Source organism: Hemitrygon akajei, chromosome 15, assembly GCF_048418815.1.
Source record: "Hemitrygon akajei chromosome 15, sHemAka1.3, whole genome shotgun sequence".
NCBI classification, from domain to species: domain Eukaryota; kingdom Metazoa; phylum Chordata; class Chondrichthyes; order Myliobatiformes; family Dasyatidae; genus Hemitrygon; species Hemitrygon akajei.
In genome coordinates, this window is record NC_133138.1 from 59,164,952 (window position 1) to 59,187,088 (window position 22,137).

The 22,137-nt window shown below is 41.7% G+C and overlaps 1 protein-coding gene across 7 annotated transcripts in view; it reads left to right on the plus strand.

The window, feature by feature from the left end:
- Window positions 1-22,137, plus strand: part of arhgef37 (Rho guanine nucleotide exchange factor (GEF) 37) — a 184,815-nt gene that overhangs the window by 122,356 nt on the left and 40,322 nt on the right. For all 7 annotated transcript variants that reach the window (XR_012101618.1, XM_073067638.1, XM_073067642.1 and 4 more), the window contains one exon: window positions 5,467-5,614. Coding sequence is in view for 6 of the 7 variants with exons in the window: in XM_073067638.1 (XP_072923739.1) it covers window positions 5,467-5,614 (148 nt within the window). In the remaining variant the exon portion in view is untranslated. The remainder of the gene's footprint in view (window positions 1-5,466; window positions 5,615-22,137) is intronic.

Sequence of the window (22,137 nt, forward strand, 5' to 3'; positions counted from 1 at the left end):
TCATGGCTTGCTGACATGCTCACTGTATGTCCTCTGCATTCACATTCCTGTTCCATCTGTGGGTCTGCTTCCATCAGGAGTGGTCAGGTGTGACACAGCAGGCTGGTGTTCTTCACTTAAATTCTCTGTAATGGCATTGTTACTGAATAGACTTGATCGCTTGTTCTCTCTGTGAGGGTGACGAGAGGGAGAGTCATACAGTTTAACCTGAGTCCAATGTTTCTACAGGCAGTTTTGCAGGTGTCATTTGTCTAAAGAGCTATGTGTGGTCTAATCCACCCTTTAGACTGCTCCCTTACCTTGCCGTGATTTGGTCACAAGGCTGTGGGATGACTATCTGCTCTCTGTGACATTTTCTGACTAGCAATATGTTGCTGCTATTTTGTTTGGTCCCTCAATGCACTAACCCAGTTAAAATGGTCCTTCACATCTCCATGTGACCTTACTAAGTTGGCTTCAGTCATTTCTTCTTCCTTACTTGCAGTGTCTGTTCACTCATGTTCCTTTTTTCTCTTTGTCCCATCATTTCCGCACTCATTTCCTTTCTGTCCTTTCTCTCCCCTTGTTGGTGTGTTTTCAATTGCTGCTACCTCTGCAGGAAGCTGCACTACTTCTAACAGTTCTTGACACTGTTTGACCTTTAGGACCTCCTGACATGATTCCCACACATTGTCCTGTCTTCCCTCCTTGCTTGGGGCTGCTGTCTCTCTGTGGGCTATGTTGTCTGCTGTGTGGGTCATGCATGCTCTCTGTCCTGTGTTGTCCACATTATTTCTCCATTTCCTGAGTCTTGCCTTACTTAGTGTGTCTACCCGCAGAACAGTGTTTGGGAACACACAAAACCCCCCAGTAAGATGCATTTCCCGGGTCTCAAGTACCTGAGGCTCACTTCTCTCTACCCACATTTTTTTTACCCCCTGCACTGTAAAATTATTTCTCCATTCATGGGTAGGGATAGACCAGTTATTGTTATTGATAATCCTGTGTCTACTAACGTATCACATTGCTGGTCCATTAATAAACCTTTTGTGTATACCCATGAGTAATCAGTACTAGCAACAGATGTTGCCACCAGTCGTTTGTATGACCTGGATGCTGTCCTCACTAGCTATATAATTTGATTAGCAATCAAATCAGACAGAGGCAGTTCTGTCCTCCTCCATCTGGCAGAACTAGTCCTCACCCTCAACAATTTTTCCTTTGGCTCCTCTCACTTACTCCAGACTTGAAGTGTAGCGATGGGCACAACTACGGGCCCCAGCAATGCCTGCCTTTTTGTTGGCTAAATGTTCCAAGTCTTCCCTTGTAATGCTCCCCAACTCTTTCTCTGCTACATTGATGACTGCATTGGTGCTGCTTCTTGCATCCATGCTGAGCTTGTCAATTTCATCAACTTTGCATCCAGCTTGCGCCCTGCTCTTAAATTCACTTGGTCCATTTCTGACACATCTCTTCCCTTTCTCGATTTCACTGTTTCCATCTCTGGAGACAAATGTCGACCAACATCTTTTATGCCTCCTGATTCCCAGTTATTTTGACTATACTTCTTCCCAAACCTGTCTCCTGTAAAAATTCTATTCCGTTTTCTCATGTCTTTCATTTCTACTGCGTCTACTCCCAGAATGAGGCTTTCCTTTCCAGGACATCAGCGATATCTCCTTTCTTCAATGAAGGGATTTCCCTTCCTTCACTATTGATCCACTTCATCCACATCTCCTCCATTTCCCAAACATCTGCACTCACCCCATCTTTCTGTCACCTTAACAGTGATAGAGTTCCTCTTGTCCTTACCTACTACCCCATGAGCCTCTGTTTCCAATATGTCATTCTCAGCAACTTCTTCCATCTCCAAAAGATCCTACCTCCCCCCACCCGCCCACTTTCCTCAGGGCTCCTCTATGATTCCCATGTCCATTCATACCTCCCCACTTATCCCTCTTCTGGCACTTACCCGTACAAGCAGCCAAAGTGCTACCTGCTCATTCACCTCCTCCCCCACCACAAACAGTCCTTGCAGCTAAGGCAACACTTCACCTGAGAATCTGCTGGAGTCGCCTATAGTGTCCCGTGCTCTAGATGTGGCCTCCTGTACGTTGTTGAAACATGCCGTAAATCGGGGGACCACTTCACTGAGTGCCTCCACTTCATCCACCAAAAGCAGAAATTTCCAGTGGCCAAGTATTTTAATTCCAATTCCCATTCCTGTCCTGACATATCGGCCATGGCCTCCTCTTGTGCCGTGATGAGGCCACACTCAGGGTGGAGGACCAACACCTTGTATTCCATCTAGGTAGCCTCCAACATGATGGCATGAATATCAATTTCTCCTTCCAGTAAAAAACATTTCCACCCCTCTCTCTTTTATTCGCCAACTTGGCCTCTTACTGCTTCTCACCTGTGTATTACCTCCCCCTGTGTCCCCTCCTCCTTCCCTTTCAACAATGATTCACACTCCTTTCCTATCAGATTCCTACTTGTCCAGTCCTTTACCTTTCCTACCCACCTGGCTTCACATATCACCCTCTAGCTATACTATTTCCCTCCCCCCACCTTTTTTAATATGCATGTCTTCCCCCTTCCTTTCCAGTCCTGAAGAAGGGTCCCAGCCTGAAACGTCGACCATTTACTAATTTCCACTGCTGCTTTGTGACCTGCTGAGTTTCTCCAGCATTTATGTGTGTTGTTCTGATTTCTGCCTGTTTTGGTGAGTGATTCTCTGACTATCTCACCTTTTTGGGGCACTGCCTCGAAACATGGCCTAAGAGACCACATCTGTAGCATAACATCTCCTTTACTCTTCTATGTTTATTCAGCAGTATCTTGCTAGGTGCCCTAATTGTTGGCACACAGAGCAAGTCCCTCATATCTTCACAGCAGCTACATCCACTATAACTACTTTATGACTTCTCGTTCCCCTCCTTCGCTCTGTCTCTCTGGCCCATGATTCTATCATTGGGTAGGTCGATTCCTCTACTATCCCCAAATCTGAAACTTCCCGGTGGACTGAGCTCAGGCTTTCTTTCTGTATTTTCAGGAAGATTGGATCATCCTACCCTGGATTGTCCAATCCTGAATACTCCTTATATGCTTGATATTTATGCTCTGCATAATTTATGGCAGGCTCATCAGTTCTCTGAACCATGGACATTATCATTCCCCAATTACTCTCATCTCCCCTTAGTTGCTGCCTCATTTCTCCCTTAAAAAAGCGATATCTATCTTCATTACTGGTATTACCGGTAGTTGTCCATGTACCATGCTGCACTCCCTGAGCCATACTATTTCACATATTCCTCGGGCATTTCACTTTAACGAACTCATGTATACCTTTGTGGTGCATCTAGCTAATTTCAATCATTTCCTCGAGCTTGCACCAAAATTCTGAATTCTTGTAAGCAGCTTTAAATGAGGGTAGCTCAGACAAAATGCTCTGCTTCTCTTTAGGGCTGAGGGGCATGTGACTGGTAGTAATCAGGGACAAGCCCTGGCTGCAGTCATCAGGATTCTCCACCTGCTAGTGTCTGACCTCAATATCCTCTCCCTCAAGTATCTTCACACTAATTCCCATTCTAAGCAAAGTAAAAGAAGGATTAAACAAAACTAGGAGAATGTACTCTGCAATCTTCAGCTTTTGTGCCACTAAACTCATGATGCCTATTGTATTCCCTTGCATGTAAGACTCTTGTTAGCAAGGTTTCAAACTTACTCTAAAACACACAAACAAACTCTCAAACAAGCATGCAACTATACTGTTACCTGAGTCAGTATACACACACTGCTCTGGCATCCAGAACAGTCAGTAACCACCTTCTACAACTACCCAAAGATATCTGGTCCCTTACACAAACACACATGCACACACACACACCACTTATATATCTACCAGTTCAGCTCTCTGCTGTATTTTTTGATGCTTCGGGATCTGAACAGATGTAAATATGGGTGCTTCTCATAAAAACACTTACACCCCTTATACTGCTTAAGTCACTGGCCACACAGTGGGAGATGGACTTATCCTAGATGAGCCCCCAACTACATCACATTTTTATACTCTGAAGATCAAAGTTAACATTAGGTGATTCAATATAACTTCAACAGTTACAATGACATTGTTTACTTCAATACTTTAGGTTGACAAATGATTCCTTTGAGATACATAGTGGAAGCACATTTTAATTGCTAAGACACATCTAAAGGTCCAAATGCTTTTAGCAGAAACTAATTAACACAAATATTTTAAAAAACTTTTGATGACCAAGAGACAGACACCCAAAATTAATGTTGTCAGGGCTGTCTCTGAGTACACAAATATCATAAGTACACAAAAATTATTGATTGCCTATACGTGCGATCACGTCTGATATGCTAAGTGACAATGCCTGCCTGGTCTGCCAGCTTGAACTAAAGTCACAATAGTGTAAATAACTTACCTGTGTTGTCTGGTTGAATGCAAGCCAATTAACACAACCCCATTGTCTTAAAGTTTGAACTCATGCACATGCAGACGTCTCATGGTTAGCATATCTTAGTCTGTGGGATTTGAACTTCAATTTACTGCTGGCAATTTATAATTTAAAAAATGAAGGCTGATTCTTGCTTTAGTTCATATTTGCTATATTGACATAACTCCAGAATACTCCCCAACAATCCAAATTTAGCAACCATTTACTTAGTGCCTTCATTCATTATTTATATAAATTGTCTAATGCCCTTCCCTTGGACAACGTTGGTGGCATGGAAAGGGAAGACTTGCAGCTTGGTCAACTGCCGGTCTTCCATTAAAAAAAACCTTGCCCAGCGTTGCACCCTGGAAACTCTCCAAGGTGCAAATCCATGGTCTATGGAGACTAATGGAGGCCTACACACTACATACATATAAGTTGTAAAAAAAAAACTTGAGGCATCAGCACCAATTCCAGTAGCACACCTCTCATTACAGCCAAAAAAAAAATGTCCTACTTACGCCTCCTGTATGTTCCCTTTAAGTTGGCCAATTGTATATTCATGTCGATATATTATCTCCTGCATTATGAACATTTATTATCCACCATATCCTTTGATATAGACTTGAGCAAATGCCTCTAGGAATCTAATTATGTTAAATTCATGGGTGTTCCTTTATTCACAGCATGTTATTTCTTTAAAGAGCTCCAATAAATTGGTTATACATGATTTAGTATAAAATAAAATCAAGTCTGCACCACTTAAGTTCAAATATTGTGAGCAATTCTGAACTATTGCATAATGTTTTTAGAAAAGTAATAGAACTTTAACTGTACAAAAATGCACATATTTTCAAAGAAATGTCTAGAACATAAAACTCATTAGATCCAATATATTCTAAGCATTTTTTTTGTTAATTTCAATACCTGCTCTTCTTTCTCTACTTTAAACAGTAATCTAAAATGCTCCATTAAGGTTGCAGGAGTCTTTGAAAATATACTGTATATGTTTTTATTCTGAAAGGTAATGTGTTCCTCACCTTTAAACAAGAACTGGAAGATGCATACAAAGTGTATTGTGTCAACTATGACAATATCCTCCTACTGGAATCAATGTATAAGAAGAATGAACATATTTGGAAAGAAATTATGGAAACTCTGACTGCAGTAAGGTAAGAAACTTGAAAACTCTTATCTAGTTAGATTTGTGAGGATTTAATTTTTAAGATATGTATATGTAGAAATGCATTAATTCAAAGTTCAAAGTAAATTTATTATCAAAATACATATGTCACCATATACAACCTTGAGATTCAAATTCAAATACAAATACTTTATTGTCACCAAACAATTGATACTAGAGCGTACAATCATCACAGTAATATTTGTTTCTGCGCTTCGCGCTCCCTGAAGTACAAATCAAAGTAAATATAATAAAAATTTAAATTATAAATCATAATTAGAAAATAGAAAAGGGAAAGTAAGGTAGTGCAAATCAGGTCCAGATATTTGGAAGGTACGGCCCAGATCCGGGTCAGGATCTGTTCAGCAGTCTTATCACAGTTGGAAAGAAGCTGTTCCCAAATCTGGCCGTATGTATCTTCATGCTCCTGAACCTTCTCCCGGAGGGAAGTTTGACAAAAAGTGTGTTGGCTGGGTAGGACTTATTCTTGATTATCCTGGCAGCACTGCTCCGACAGTGTGTGGTGTAAAGTAAGTCCAAGGATGGAAGATTGGTTTGTGTGATGTGCTGGGCTAGGTTCACGATCTTCTGCAGCTTCTCCCAGTCTTGGACAGGACAACTTTTGTACCAGGTTGTGAAACACCCTAGAAGAATTCTTTCTATGGTAAACCTATAAAAATTAGTGAGGGTTTTAGGGGACAGGCCAGGCCTTTTCTTGCAGGCATACTTGGTAAATCCAAAAACCATAATAGAATCAATGAAAGACCACTCCCAATAGGGTGGATGACCAGTGTGCAAAAGACAACAAACTGTGCAAATACTAAAGAAAAACTAAGAAATAATATGATAAATGAATAAGCAATAAATATCGAGAACATGAGAAAAAGAGTCCTTGAAAATGTGTCCAGAGGTTGTGAGAATAGTTCAGTGATGGGGCAAATGAAATTGAGTGTAGTTATCCTCTCTAGTTCAAGAACCTAATGGCTGAGGTTTAATAACTGTTCCTGAACCTGGTGGTATGAGAAGGCTCCTGTACCTTCATCCTGATGTCAAAACAAGAAGAGAGTGGTGGGACATATGTACAGTGCTCCTTCAGTCGACATCTTCTCGATATATCATGAAACCATATATTTCACTTCTTTTATGTCCCTTATCTGTGTTCTTCATCTTGAATCTGTTGGAGCCTGCAGTTTGCAGTTTGGAGATTGTTTGCAGACTCCGAGAGGATTCTGGGAGGTAGAGGCAGTATGAGTGAACATCATTGTGGGAAGGCTGTGGGGTGGTACGTGAGCCAATGCTTGACTCTGTTTTGCCAATTAAATCTTCCATTATTCGCCGATTAAAGTGACCAGGGAGATTGAAACTTCGAGGTGAATGAGCAAGATGAGTGCCAGCTGCCTGCCTTTTGATCATTGGTGGGATTGCTCTGTTATGCAGAATGGAGACTGCCTTTTGATTGTTGGTGAAATCATTCTGCTATGGAGAGGGGAGGTTGCCTTTTGAGCTATGATGGGATCACTCTGCTATGGAGAGGGGAGGCTGCCTTTTGAACAATGATGGGATCACTCTGCTATGGAGAGGGAAGGCTGCCTTTTGATCAATGGTGAGATCACTCTGTTATGCAGAATGGAGGCTGCCTTTTGAACAATGATGGGATCACTCTGCTATGGAGAGGGAAGGCTGCCTTTTGAGCTATGATGGGATCACTCTGCTACAGAGAGGGGAGGCTGCCTTTTGAGCTATGATGGGATCACTCTGCTACGGAGAGGGGAGGCTGCCTTTTGAACAATGATGGGATCACTCTGCTACGGAGAGGGGAGGCTGCCTTTTGAGCTATGATGGGATCACTCTGCTCTGGAGAGGGGAGGCTGCCTTTTGATCGCTGGTGAGATTGCTCTGCTGCCAGAGAGGGAAAGGTCTGCTACTGGGCCCGGAGAATGTTACACAGGTTTTCTGCGTTTTGGATGTGGACTTGGACTATGGACTTTTCTCAGTCTTACTGTTTTTAAAATATATTCTGTGTTTTTTGCTGGATCCTTATCCTTCTCGTTGTTTTTGTGTGGGGGGAGAGGGACTTGGGGGTCCATGAGCCTGTTCCGTTTTTGTTTATTTTTGTGAGGGGATAAGGGATTTGGGAGTTGATGATCATGCCACCATTCTTTTCTTTCTTGGTTTCATGGCTATCTGGAGAAGAAGAATTTCAGAGTTATATGCTTTGATAATTATAAAATGATCCTTTGATAACCCGGATGGAGGTGGATGATAGATCCCTGATGATGGATGCTGCTTTCGTTCACAACACTCCATATAAATGTGCTCAATGGTGGGGAGGGCTTTACCCCATGATGGACTGGGCCATATCCTCTACTTTTTGTTGGATTTTCCTTGTATGGCTATTAGTGTATCCATACCAGGCTCTGATGCAGCCATTCAATATACTCTCCACTACACATCTATACAAGTGCATCAAAGTTTTAGATATCAAACCGAATCTTTACAAACTTCTAAGGAAATAAGGAAAATGCTGTGCTTTTTTCTGTAATTGCACTTACATGCTAGGCCCAGAACAGGTCCTCTGAAATGATAACACTGAGGAATGTAAAACTGCTGACCCTCTCCACCTCTGATCCCCTGATGAGGACTGGTTTCCTCCTCCTGAAGTCAATATTCAGCTCCTTGGTCTTGCTGACATTGAGTGAGAGGTTATTGTTACGACACCACTCCGCCGGATTTTCAATCTCCCTCCAATTATGCTGATTTAACCTACAGCAGTGGTGACATCAGCTAACTTGAATATGGCATTGGAGCTGCGCTTAGCCTCACAGTCAATATAACCTGAGCAGAGCTCGGATCTAAGCACATAGTCTTGTGGTACCACTGTGCTGATGGAGATCATGGAGGAGATGTTGTTGCAAATCGGAACTGACTGGGGTCTGCAAGTGAGGAAATAGAGGACCCAATTGCACAAGAAGGTATTGAGGCCAAGACTACCAAAGTGAGAGGTTATAAATCTCAGTGAACACTCCAGCCATTTGATCAGCACAGGTCTTTAGTACTCGGCCAGGTACCCCATCCAGGCTGGGACATTTTCCATGGATTCTCCCTCCTGAAGGATGTGCTCACATCAGCTTCAGAGACTGAAATCACAGGGTCATCGGAGGCTGTAGGAGTTAGTGATGGTTTCTTCATATTTTTATGGGCAAAGTGAGCATACAAGGTACTGTGCTCACCTGAGAGCAAAGCCCCTGAGATAGATTGGCTGGTTGAGTATTGTTGCAACAACAGCCTGCATGCAACATCAGTCAGACCGAGGAACCAACTGTGGAATTCAGGAAGGGAAAGTCAGTAGAACATCCACCAGTCCTCAATGAGGAGTCAGCAGTGGAAAGGATGAGGTGCTTCAAATTCATGGGCGTCAACATTTCGGAGGATCTATCCTGGGCCCAGTGCTTTGATGCAATCATGAAGAAGGCTTGCCTTGATTGGCAGCCCTTCCACCATCCCACTTTTTGCACCAGCAACGCATCATGAGAACAATGTGTATCATCTAGGTGCACTGCAGTTTATTATGCAAGTATTGTGAAAGCACCTCCCTAATCCCTGATCTTTATCATCAAGAAGAACAAGCAGAGCACGTCTATGAAAACTGTCATCATCATGGGGCCGCCTCATCATGCAGGAAGATAAAAATTACTGGTCCTGCCAATGAAACCCAAATCCTGAAAATGAATAAATGTGTAGAAAAAATATCCCACTCCTATGCTTTTGATCCTATTAAATTCTATAAATTAAATCCAATTCCACACAGTAGCCACTGGGTGGCTCTTTGTGACAAAGGTTTAACTCCTCTAGTTAATTGGTCATCTTTTACCTGATTTTGTGCTTTTACTAAATGTGACTGATTTTTTTGAATCTCTAAGATTGTGCTTGCTTATTTAGATTCCAGTGTATTCCTTTTTCTGCAGACTTCAGAGACCCTTTCTTTTCTGAATACTTTAAAATGGAGAGACTGATTAAACTTCTCTATATTAATTAAACTCTCTCCTGATGTCATTCTAGTGGTGCATAAACATAACAGGAAGTATAATGAATATTTTGTTAAATAACATTTAGCTACAAATTAATCAGTTTGAATTGAATGTTAAATCATATGATACCATCATATTGAAAATGTTTGAAAAGAAATCAACATTACAAAGTCTGACATAGGGAAATACATTTTCCTTATTTTAAATTGTAGTTCACAGTTGTTTACTGTTCACTTATTACCGTTAATGACATTAAATTTTCATCACTTTCAAATATATGTAATGCAGGTTACAGCTACCCTTATCACTATATGACACTGAATGAAAACACTGGGCTTTTATCAACAAGTAGGTGCCTCATTGTCCAAAAGTATTTTGCTCACTCTGGAGGATACATGCAGAGAAGACCAGTTTTGATGAACATGTACATGTACTTCACCTCATTTCCACTGTTGCTGATCCACAACTCCTTGTATTCTTCTGGGATCTAGATGCTGCTGAGAAGCTCAGCAATTGTTGCCCAAAGACAATTACCCTGGAGGAGGTGCTGGTGAGTTACCATCTTGAGCTGCCACTTTACTTTTGGCGGAGGTCCTGCCCCATGTGTGGAATCCCAGTGTTTTAAACCCAACAACAATAAAAGACTGGTGAAAAATTTCCAATTCAGGGTACTGAGCGTCTTGGAAAGGAACTTGTAGGTGAAGTGTCGTTATGTCAGCTGCTCTTGCCTTTGCTGTGAGAGCCCAGAATTGGGAGGTATCAGCAGAGTGATTTGAAGTAGCTGCTGAGAAGTTCAAAGGTGGAACTTGTAAAAGTCCCAAAGGTGGAGAAAACTCACGTTCAGAGTGGTTGATGTTGTTTCTTGCACAATGTCAAACTCTTTGAGAATTAAACACTCATTCAGCTAAATCAGGGGTGTCAAACTCATTTTAGGTCACGGGCTGGATTGAGCAAAATGCAGCTTCATGCGGGCCGGATCAGTCGGACGCGTGCGAACGCAGCTTTCGTTGCCTCCGTTTTTTCAGCCTACTCTCATGTGTCTCAGTCTCTGCTATAACTACAAAGTGTTTCACTTTACAAATCCCGTTTCTTATGAAGAAGACTGCCGAATAAACACTAAAAACCCTGAAAACCTGGTACCTGAATAAACTCAGCATTAGCCATATCATATGCCATAGGCGCTTCGATTACTGGGGCCAGCTTTAATAGTAATTAGATATTATCTCGCGGGCCAAAGATAATTCCACTGCGGGCCGGATTTGGCCTGCGGGCCTTGAGTTTGACATATATGAGCTAAATGAAAAGAATTCCATCATACTCCTAATTTATGCCTTTTAGATGGTGAAGAGGTGTTGGGTGTTAGGAAGTGAGCTTTGCCATTGGATACCCAGTCTCTGATTTGCTCTTGTAACCAGGGTATTTATGTAGTTGGTCCTGCTGTGTTTGTGGTGATAACCCAAAATATTGATTCTGGGTGAGTTGGCAATGGTATTTCAGATTCTGATTTTTTTATCACATGCATGGGGACATAGAGTTAAATGTGCCTTTTGTGTTAACAACCAACACTCCTAAGGATGTGCTGGGACAACCTGCAAATGTTACCACATACTCTGGTGCTAACATAGCATGCCCACGATGCTTAACAAAACGACATAGGACACAACAAAACAACAGCAAAACAGGCCCCTTTCCTCTATCCTACGACCCACCCACACAACTTCAACTCCAGGACCAGCCTCCCATCTCCAATCTCCAGGCTTCAGCCACTAGGCTCTGACTTCTGGACTTCTGATGGACTTTCATGCTTTGATCTTCAGTATCAACTTCTGGACTAGCTGATGACAGGAACCGGATCTCCATGCCTTGTACTCTGGGCCTACTGACTCTGATCTGACCTCCAACTCCTCCACATCCCTGTCTTTAAACTCCAACTTGACCCCTAACTTTCCCCTCACTGCCCCCAAAACTATCCCTCGGAACTTCAAAAACAACCAAGTCTCAATGGAGACCACAGCTCAGTAACATTTTACTATTGAAGATTAGTGGTTGGCAGTTAGAAATTCCTTTTATTGGAGCTGATGATTGACCGACATTTCTGTGGCATGAAAGGTGCTTGCCACTTTTAAATCATGATTAAACGTTGTTTAGGTTAGCTGCAAGATGGAATGAGCTGCTTTGTTTCTTAGGCAATTGTGCACTGTTCAATATCACTATCATTAGTAAACATCACCACTCCTAACCTTATGATTGAAGGATCAGCTGAAGTTTCTTGGTTTTAGAATACTGCATTGGTGCCCTGATTTTGGGATAAAGATCCTTTCGCAACCACAACAATTTAAAAAATTTATTTCTAAAACAACTAGTGTTTTTCCCTTTGATGCCATTGACAAGTTTTACCAGAGCAACTCAATGCCTTTTTCAGCTAAATATTGTCTTGAAATTAAATGTAATTACTTTCACCTCAGCTCAGGAATTCAATCTCTGGTTTCTGTTTAATCTATGGATGTGATAAGGTCCTTCACCGAATGGTCCTAGCACAATCCAAACTGGGCATCAGTCAGTAAGTGGTAGTGAGGTTGTTAAGTTATCAGATTCTTTGTTTTGTGAGTGCCTGCAAGAAGATGAATCTCAAGGTTGTATACATTACACATACTTTAATAATAAATTTGAACTTTGAACTTTAGTAATCCAAAATCTTAGAATTTGAAAGAAATTTATTTAAAATGGGCATGCCTCCAAGTACCAGCAGGTTGCCCTCATAATGTTAATGAATATTGGGACCCAAATTTGCTTTGGCTTTGGACTTCCCAGTTTGTGGATGACTGATAACAAAGAACCATTATGTGTCTGTAAAATGATCATAACCTGTTTCAATCCTCAGAAGATTGAGTCTACCCTTGTTGCCCCATTATCACCATGGTATTTGTTTCAAGTTCTGTGCTGCTGATTAGTCACTGAAGAAGTGTTAATACTGTAATCTACTGAGGATCAATGTTAGTTTGTGGTTGACATGCCTTGTGTTAAATCATAAAATCCAGTTATGTTATCTTAGATGGAGAGCAACAAAAAAGTCCATGAGAGACAGGAATCATGATTGATCGCAGTTGAAAAAACAGATACAATTATGTGTGGAGGGAGAAACAGAATAAATACAAAGCAAGTGACGATTTATGAAAAGCTCAGTAGCACTACAGAATACTTTCATTTTGCAGTTGATTTGTATTTATGAAACATCAGTGAAAGCCCACAACTGTGATGCGAAAAGAATTTGGTTAAAATGACTTTTTAATATTAGTTATGAGACCTGACTAAAATGTCAAAGTTCTCTCCGTTTTCTCTTTAAGGTGGTTTTATTTAAACAGTGGCAGCAGATACCTCACTCATGTTACTGATGCTAGAAAAAAAATAATGACATTGCTTACATTAGTATGATAGAATAGAAAAGCTAGTGGTATTTTTTCACTGTTGACATTTTCAAATGAAATAACAGAAAATAAACCTTTTATTGTTCTTTACAATTTGCAACATTTCTAGAAAAAGCAATTGATTTCCACATTCTTGTCCTTCTGCTGAAACTGGTAATTCATGCTGAGTTTTATCTCTTGGACATAACTAGACCTTCAGACAGTCATTGGTCTATTCTCCATAAACACTAAAAGTGAGTTATCAGCCATCACAATTTACCATGCCCTTTTCGACATATCCACATTTCCACGAGTCAAGAGAGCCACAAGGAACAGAGAAATAGCTGATTGTTATGTCAATGGTGGTTTGGTGGAATAATACCACCCTAAATGTTATGTCAAGCTCAAAAGTCCAATGTTTCTTTTACAGGACTGGCATTCTAGAGATTTGCTGCTCAAATCCCACCAAAGTACTAGAAAATATTAGTTTAGTTAATTAAATAAATTAACTGCAATATTAATTGTGAAACTACAGATAATGGCAAACAATCCACCACTTCCCTCCCTTCAGGAAAGGAAAGCTGATACTCTTACAGGGTATACTGTTTCTGACATGCTAGTTAAGAAATGAAATGCTGTCATGGTTCACAACAGCTGATGAATGTTCAGGCTTTTTGGTCTGTGTGATACTATTACCTTTAAGGAAGTTCTCCATTTCCATCTGAGTCAACCACTAACTTCCATGTAAATGCATTAAAAGTATTATTGAAGGAGGTAGATCTGGGTGACCCAGTCTGACCTTAACTCCAGCTGGGAATAGACACAGTATTTCTTCAATCTTGTCAAAATGTTGGCTGGCTGCCAAACGTTAGTGACTAAGGATTGTTTTCTTTGGCATCATCAATATTGTAACAATCTTCCTACTAAAAAGAAATACAGTTCAGAGTGTTGTAAGTGTACTATATTTTGATATGATTCATTATCACCAAACTTGAAACTCCACTTGAGTGCACAGGAGCACAGAGTTGGAATACTGTCGGTATCTACCCAAGAATGCATTCAATCCTGCCCCTGTGTTGCTTCATGACCCATTGGATCACACTGTACTAATTTTATTTCAGACCAACGTTACATTTAAAGGGCTATCAGTAGTGAGGCTTCATAAAAAATATTAAAATTACTGAATGAAACACTACTCCTTTCAGTTCACAGTACTGTGCAGACTGTTAGGCAAGTACTGTTCCTATAACGAGTATCAACCCCTTAGAAGTTTTCATATTTTATTGTTTTACAATATTGAATCACAGTGGATTTAATTCAGCTATTTTCACACTGATCAATGGAAAAGACACTTTCGTGTCAAAGTGAAAACAAATTTCTACAAATTGGTCTAAATTTATTACAATTATTAAACACAGTAATTGATTGCATAATTACTCAGCCCCTTCAGGTCAGTATTCAATGAATGCACCTTTGACAGTGATTACAGCCTTGAGTCTGTGTGTATAGGTCTCTATCAGCTTTGCACATCTGGACACTGCAATTTTCCCCCATTCTTTTGTACAAAACTGCTCAAGCTCTGTCAGATTGCACAGTGATCGTGAGTGAACAGGCCTTTTCAAATCCAGCCACAAATTCTCGATTGGATTGAGATCTTGACTCTGACTTGGCCACACCAGGACATTAACGTTGTTGCTTTTAAGCCATTCCTGTGTAGCTTTGGCTTTATGCTTAAGTTCATAAGTGGTGATAGAGGTACCCACATGGTGTGTTGCCTCCCAGGTGCCAGGGTACGGGATTTCTCGGATTTGGTGCAGAGTATTCTGAAGGGAGAGGGTGACCAGCCAGAAGTCTTGGTACACATTGGTACCAATGACATAGGTAGAAAAAGGGAGGAGGTCCTGAAGAGAGAAATCAGGGAGTTAAGTAGGAAGCCAAAAGGCAGGACTTCTAGGGTAATAATCTTAGGATTGCTGCCCGTGCCACTTGCTAGCAAGTGCAAGAATAGCATGATCAGGCGTATTGATGTGTGGCAGAGAGACTGGTGTAGGAGGCAGGGCTTCAGATTCCTGGATCATTGGGGCCTCTTCTGGGGGAGATACGATCTGTACAAAAAGACCGGGTGACACCTGAACCCAAAGAGTCCAATATCAATAGACAATAGACAATAGGTGCAGAAGTAGACCATTCAGCCCTTCGAGCCTGCACCACCATTTTGAGATCATGGCTGATCAACTACTATCAATACCCGGTTCCTGCCTTGTCCCCATATCCCTTGATTCCCCTATCCATAAGATACCTATCTAGCTCCTTCTTGAAAGCATCCAGAGAATTGGCCTCCACTACCTTCCGAGGCAGTGCATTCCAGACCCCCACAACTCTCTGGGAGAAGAAGTTTTTCCTTAACTCTGTCCTAAAAGACCTACCCCTTATTCTCAAACCATGCCCTCTGGTACTGGACTCTCCCAGCATCTGGAACATATTTCCTGCCTCTATCTTGTCCAATCCCTTAATGATCTTATATGTTTCAATCAGATCCCCTCTCAATCTCCTTAATTCCAGCGTGTACAAGCCCAGTCTCTCTAACCTCTCTGCATAAGACAGTCCAGACATCCCAGGAATTAACCTTGTGAATCTACGCTGCACTTCCTCAACAGCCAGGATGTCCTTCCTTAACCCTGGAGACCAAAACTGTACACAATACTCCAGGTGTGGTCTCACCAGGGCTCTGTACAAATGCAAGAGGATTTCCTTGCTCTTGTACTCAATTCCCTTTGTAATAAAGGCCAACATTCCATTAGCCTTCTTCACTGCCTGCTGCACTTGCTCATTCACCTTCAATGACTGATGAACAAGGACTCCTAGATCTCTGTATTTCTCCCTTACCTAACTCTACACCGTTCAGATAATAATCTGCCTTCCTGTTCTTACTCCCAAAGTGGATAACCTCACACTTATTCACATTAAACGTCATCTGCCAAGTATCTGCCCACTCACCCAGCCTATCCAAGTCACCCTGAATTCTCCTAACATCCTCATCACATGTCTCTCTGCCACCCAGCTTAGTATCATCAGCAAATTTGCTGATGTTATTTTCAATGCCTTCATCCAAATCGTTGACATAAATTGTAAACAGCTGTGGTCCCAATACCGAGCCCTGTGGCACCCCACTAGTCACCACCTGCCATTCCGAGAAACACCCATTCACCGCTACCCTTTGCTTTCTATCTGCCAACCAGTTTTCTATCCATGTCAATGTCTTCCCCCCGATGCCCTGAGCTTTGATTTTACCCACCAATCTCCTATGTGGGACCTTATCAAATGCCTTCTGAAAATCAAAGTACACTACATCCACTGGATCTCCCCCGTCTAACTTCCTGGTTACATCCTCGAAAAACTCCAACAGATTAGTCAAGCATGATTTACCCTTGGTAAATCCATGCTGGCTCGGCCCATTCCTATCACTGCTATCTAGATATGCCACTATTTCATCCTTAATAATGGACTCTAGCATCTTCCCCACCACTGATGTCAGGCTGACAGGTCGATAGTTTTCTGTTTTCTCCCTCCCTCCTTTCTTAAAAAGTGGGATAACATTAGCCATTCTCCAATCCTCAGGAACTGATCCTGAATCTAAGGAACAATGGAAAATGATTACCAATGCATCCGCAATTTCCAGGGCCACCTCCTTTAGTACCCTAGGATGCAGACCATCTGGACCTGGGGATTTGTCAGCCTTCAGTCCCATCAGTCTTCTCAACACCGTTTCCTTCCTAATGTCAATCTGTTTCATTTCCTCTGTTACCCTATGTCCTTGGCCCATCCATACATCTGGGAGATTGCGTGTGTCTTCCTTAGTGAAGACAGATCTAAAGTACTCATTAAATTCTTCTGCCATTTCTCTGTTTCCCATAACAATTTCACCTAATTCATTCTTCAAGGGCCCAACATTGTTCTTAACTATCTTCTTTCTCTTCACATACCTAAAAAAGCTTTTGCTATCTTCCTTTATATTCCTAGCTAGCTTGCGTTCGTACCTCATTTTTTCTCCCCGTATTGTCTTTTTAGTTAAGTTCTGTTGTTCCTTAAAAACTTCCCAATCATCTGTCCTCCCACTCACCTTAGCTCTGTCATAGTTCCTTTTTTTTAATGCTATGCAATCTCTGACTTCCTTTGTCAACCAATGTGGCCCCTTTCCCCCCTTTGAATCCTTCCTTCTCTGGGGGATGAATTGATTTTGCACCTTGTGCATTATTCCCAAGAGTACCTGCCATTGCTGTTCCACTGTCTTTTCTGCTAGGCTATCCGTCCAGTCAATTTTGGCCAGCTCCTCCCTCATGGCTCCATAGTTTCCCTTGTTCAACTGCAACACTGACACCTCCGAGCTGCCCTTATCCTTCTCAAATTCCAGATAAAAACTTATCATATTATGATCACTACCTCCTAATGGCTCCCTTACTGCAAGATCGCTTATCAAATCCTGTTCATTACATAACACTAAATCCAGAATAGTCTTGTGCCTGTCCCTGGTCGGCTCTCGTACAAGCTGTTCCAAGAATGCATCCCGTAGGCACTCTACAAACTCCCTATCCTGTGGTCCAGCACCAACCTGATTCTCCCAGTTCACCTGCATGTTGAAATCCCCCATAACTACTGCAACGTTACCTTTGCCACATGCCAATGTTAACTCCCTATTCAACTGGCACCCAATATCCATGCTACTGTTTGGTGGCCTGTAGACAACACCCATTTGGGTCCTTTTGCCCTTACTGTTCCTCAATTCTATCCACACAGACTCTACTTCTCCTGACCCTATGTCCCTCCTTGCAAAGGACTGAATCTCATTCCTCACCAACAGGGCCACCCCACCCCCTCTGCCCACATTTCTGTCCCTACGATAGCATGTATACCCTTGAACATTCATTTCCCAAGTCTGATCTCCCTGCAGCCATGTCTCCGTTATCCCAACAACATCATAGTTACCCATTCGCACCTGGGCTTCAAGCTCATCCGCCTTATTTCTGACACCGTGCATTCAGATATAGAATTTTTAGCCCATTTCTCCTCTCTCTGTTTGAATCGCTGCCTATTGTGCTTAACCCAGCTCCCTGAACTCCCATCGGGCTATACGCCCCTAGAATTTTGTTGTCCTCCCTAAATTTACTTATTCTTTCAACACATTTAACTCCATATTCCGTCAGACCATCCCTCTGTACATATATCCTAGCGAGAACATTTAATAGAGCTGTTAGGGAGGGTTTAAACTTATTTGGCAGGGGGATGGGAACAGGAGTGATAGGGCTGAGGAAGGGGAAAGCAGAAATAAATCAAAGAGAGCATTCAACAGAGATTATAGAAAGAACAGGCAGGAGATGAGGCTTAATCAAAGACAATGGCAATAGTGGCGTGGTGCAGTTAAAACAGAAAGCAACAAATAGTGGCCGGAGAATGTTGTATGTGAATGCAGGCAGCATAAGGAATAAAATGGACCATCTTGAAATTCAGCCTTTAAATTCTTCTTGGGAAGTATAGTCATCTTCTGTATGAAAATAACTTAAGATCTGAATGGTTGTTCTGACATCACTTTCAGAATACTGTACTTCAGTCAGTGAAGCTTGTTATAATAACTACAGTACTAGATCCTTTTTTTTAAACTACAGTAGGTTTTACAATGAGTTATAGTGAGATGGGGGAGATTTGAAGAAGATTTTCTCCTTACTTGAAGTCTTTCACAAACTCAATATTTTTTTGTTAGAATTTAGAATTCATTTATATCTTACATCCATCCCACATTGTGAGGTAGTAAAATCTTTGCATTATGACTCCATTGCAAAGTGCAGTCATGTGAATTTAAAAGTCTAATGGCTTGTAGAAAGAAACTGTCCCATAGCCTGCTCGTCTTGGCTTTAATGCTGCGGTTGCCAGACGGACTAGCTGAAACAGTTTATGGTTGGGATGACTGGTGACCCCGATGATCTTCCAGGCCTTCTGTCTGCATCTGCTGCTGTAAATGTCCTCAATGTACTTATGTATCATAAGAAAATAGAAATTCAAAGGTGAAATTCGAAGATGAAACCCAAACACTAATGACTCAAAATTTACTACCCACTCATTAAAATGTGTTCAGATGTTCTAATTAAGAAGTGTTTAGAAAACCCAGTTTGCAAATTAGTATCTCCATTGCTGTTGCCTTAAGAACACTATGGGTTGAGTAGTTGCTTAAATGTGTTGGAGAAAGTAAGATTACACAAGGAATATAGAAAATCTTGAAATGAAAGATCCAAACTCAAACCTGCTGTTATAGTTTACTGTCATAACTTACAGTGTTGTAAGTTTTCATATGGGCCTTTTTCTGAGGCTAGTATTGGTGATGCAGTGGGAACATGACGGACAAGATTCGGCCTGCCCAAGTTCAGCACATCTGGTAGCCTGGTGACTTTCCAGTGCATGTGGTATCAGAAGAAATACTCCTCCCCTTGGATTCATAGACATAGTTTATTAAGAAAATCTTGTACTGAGAAGAGACCATTGAAAAATTCTTGACTTGCTATGCGTGATACCAGTAACATAACCCTGCCTTCAAATTTACTTGGTAACTTCCACCCTGCCCTCAAATTTACTTAGTAATTTTTTACTATGGATGTCCAGTCCCTATAAACCTCCATCCCCCGTCAGGAAGGCCTTAAAGCTCCCTGCTTCTTTCTGGACAATAGATCCAACCACTTGCCCTTCACTACCACTCTCCTCTGTCTTGCGGAACAGGTCCTCACCCAAAATAATTTCTCCTCCAGCTCCTCCCAATACCTTCAAACCTTGCATGGGTCTTAGCTTTGCCTGCGTTTTTGTCGGCTACATGGAACAGTTCATGTTCTAAGCCTATACTGGCATTGCTCTCTAACTTTTCCTCAGCTACATCAATGATTGCATTGGTTCTGTTTCCTGCACCCATGCTGATCTCATTCACTTCATCAACTTTGCCTCCAACTTCCACCCTGCCCTCAAATTTACTTGGTTCCACTTCTGACACCTCCCTCCCTTTTATCGATCTCTCTGTTTACATCTCTGGAGACACTCTATCTACTGATATCATTTATAAACCCACTGAATTCTCACAGCTAACTGAACAATACCCCTTTCCATCCTGTCACTTGTAAAAAGGCCATTCCCTTCTATCAGTTCCTCTGTCTCCACTGCATCAGATTTCAGGATGAGGCTTTTCATTGCAGAACAACTGAGATGTCCTCCTCCTTCAAAGAAAGGAGCTTCCCTTCCCCCACATCAATGCTGCCCTCACTCCATCTTCCTGCTGCCATACCAGGGATAGGGTTCCTCTTGTCCTCATGTACCACACCACTAGCCTCTGCATCCAGCACATAATTCTCTGTAAGCTTCCGCCATCTCCATCTGGATCCGCACCACCAAGCACATCTTCCCCCCACCCCACCCCTGTACATTCCACTTTCCCCAGGGATCGCTCCTTGCACGACTCCCTTGTTCACTTGCTCCCACTGATCTACCTCATGGTACTTATCCTTTGCAAGCAGAACAAGTGCCACACTTGCCCCTACACTTCCTTCCTCACTATCATTCAGGGCCACAAGCAGTCCTTCCAGATGAGGTGACACTTCACCTGCAAGTCTGCTGGGGTCATTCAGTGCTCCTGGTGTGGCCTCCTGTATATCGGTGAGACCCGACATAGATTGAGAGGCCGCTTTGCCGAGCATCTACTCTCCATTCGCCAGAAGAAGTGGGATCACCAGTGGCCACCCATTTCAATTCTACTTCCCATTCCCATTTCGACATGTCAGTCGATGGCCTCCTCTATTGCTGTAATGAGGCCACACTCGGGTTGGAGGAGCATTACTGTATATTCTGTATGGGTGGCCTCTAATCTGATGGCTCAAACTCACTGATTTCTCAAACTCCTGGTAATTGCTCCCCCCACCTTTTCCTTCACCATTCCCCATTCCTCTTTCCCTCTCTCACCGTATCTCCTTACCTGCCCATCAGCTCCCTCTGGTTCTCCTCCTCTTTCCCTTTCTTCCATGGTCTTCTATCTGCTCCTATCAGATACCCTCTTCTCCAGCCCTTTGTCTCTTTCACCAATCATCTTCCCAGTTCTACTTTGTTCCTCCCCCTCTCCCAGTTTCACCTATCGCCTACCACCTTGTACTTCTTCCGCCTCTCCCGCCCACTTCCTTACTCAACTTTCTTCCTTTCCAGTCCGAAACGTTGACTATTTACACTTTTTCATAGATGCTGCCTAGTCTGCTGATTTCTTCTAGCATTTTATGTATATTGCTACCAAAAACATAATGCTCTTGATTAACAAATTTAAACTGCAGTTAGTATATTGAATGGGTCAGAAAACACATTCACAGAAAGGTACATTTGCATCCATCAGCTATAGAATATTTTTTGAAGCATGTCACTCTTCTGCTGCCTCAACCATAAAAGACGATTTCCTCCTCAATAGTTAATTAATATTGTCACTATTTACCATTACAGCAAATTTGCTGCTTAAAATGAATTAATTGATTGATTAAGAGGTATTGTTATGTCCCATGGTTGAGAACTGTACAATAGAAATTCAGGTCCTTTCTTTTGATTAAAGTTCCACCAAGCAAATTTATAAGTTAATATTTTAAGTATGAAAAATAAACATGCAATTAAACAATTTTATGGGTCCTGCTCCAGGCCTGTAAAGGCCAAAGAAGGAGCATGTTTGTTAGTGTGGAGATAAATTGGTTTCTCTTTAACTGTTGAGCCAAATGTAATCCAACACATTAAAAGCAAAGTTAATCGCATATTAAGTTTTCAAATTTGCCAGTGGCTTGGCTTATTGCAGAGACTCCTATTGAATAGTAATAGCCAAAGCTTTTCTTAGCAATCGTCTTAGCAGTGTTTTCTCTGTGTGATTTCTCAGCATCATAGATGTAATCTTATTTGACAATTTATCTTCTGGAATTTTTTGGAAGTAGTATATGAAGGGTGATATTAAGATGGACTATTTTAAGTGGTTAGATGCCATCTTCATGTATAAAGAATGACCAAATATTAAATCTAATTTTTATCTTTTA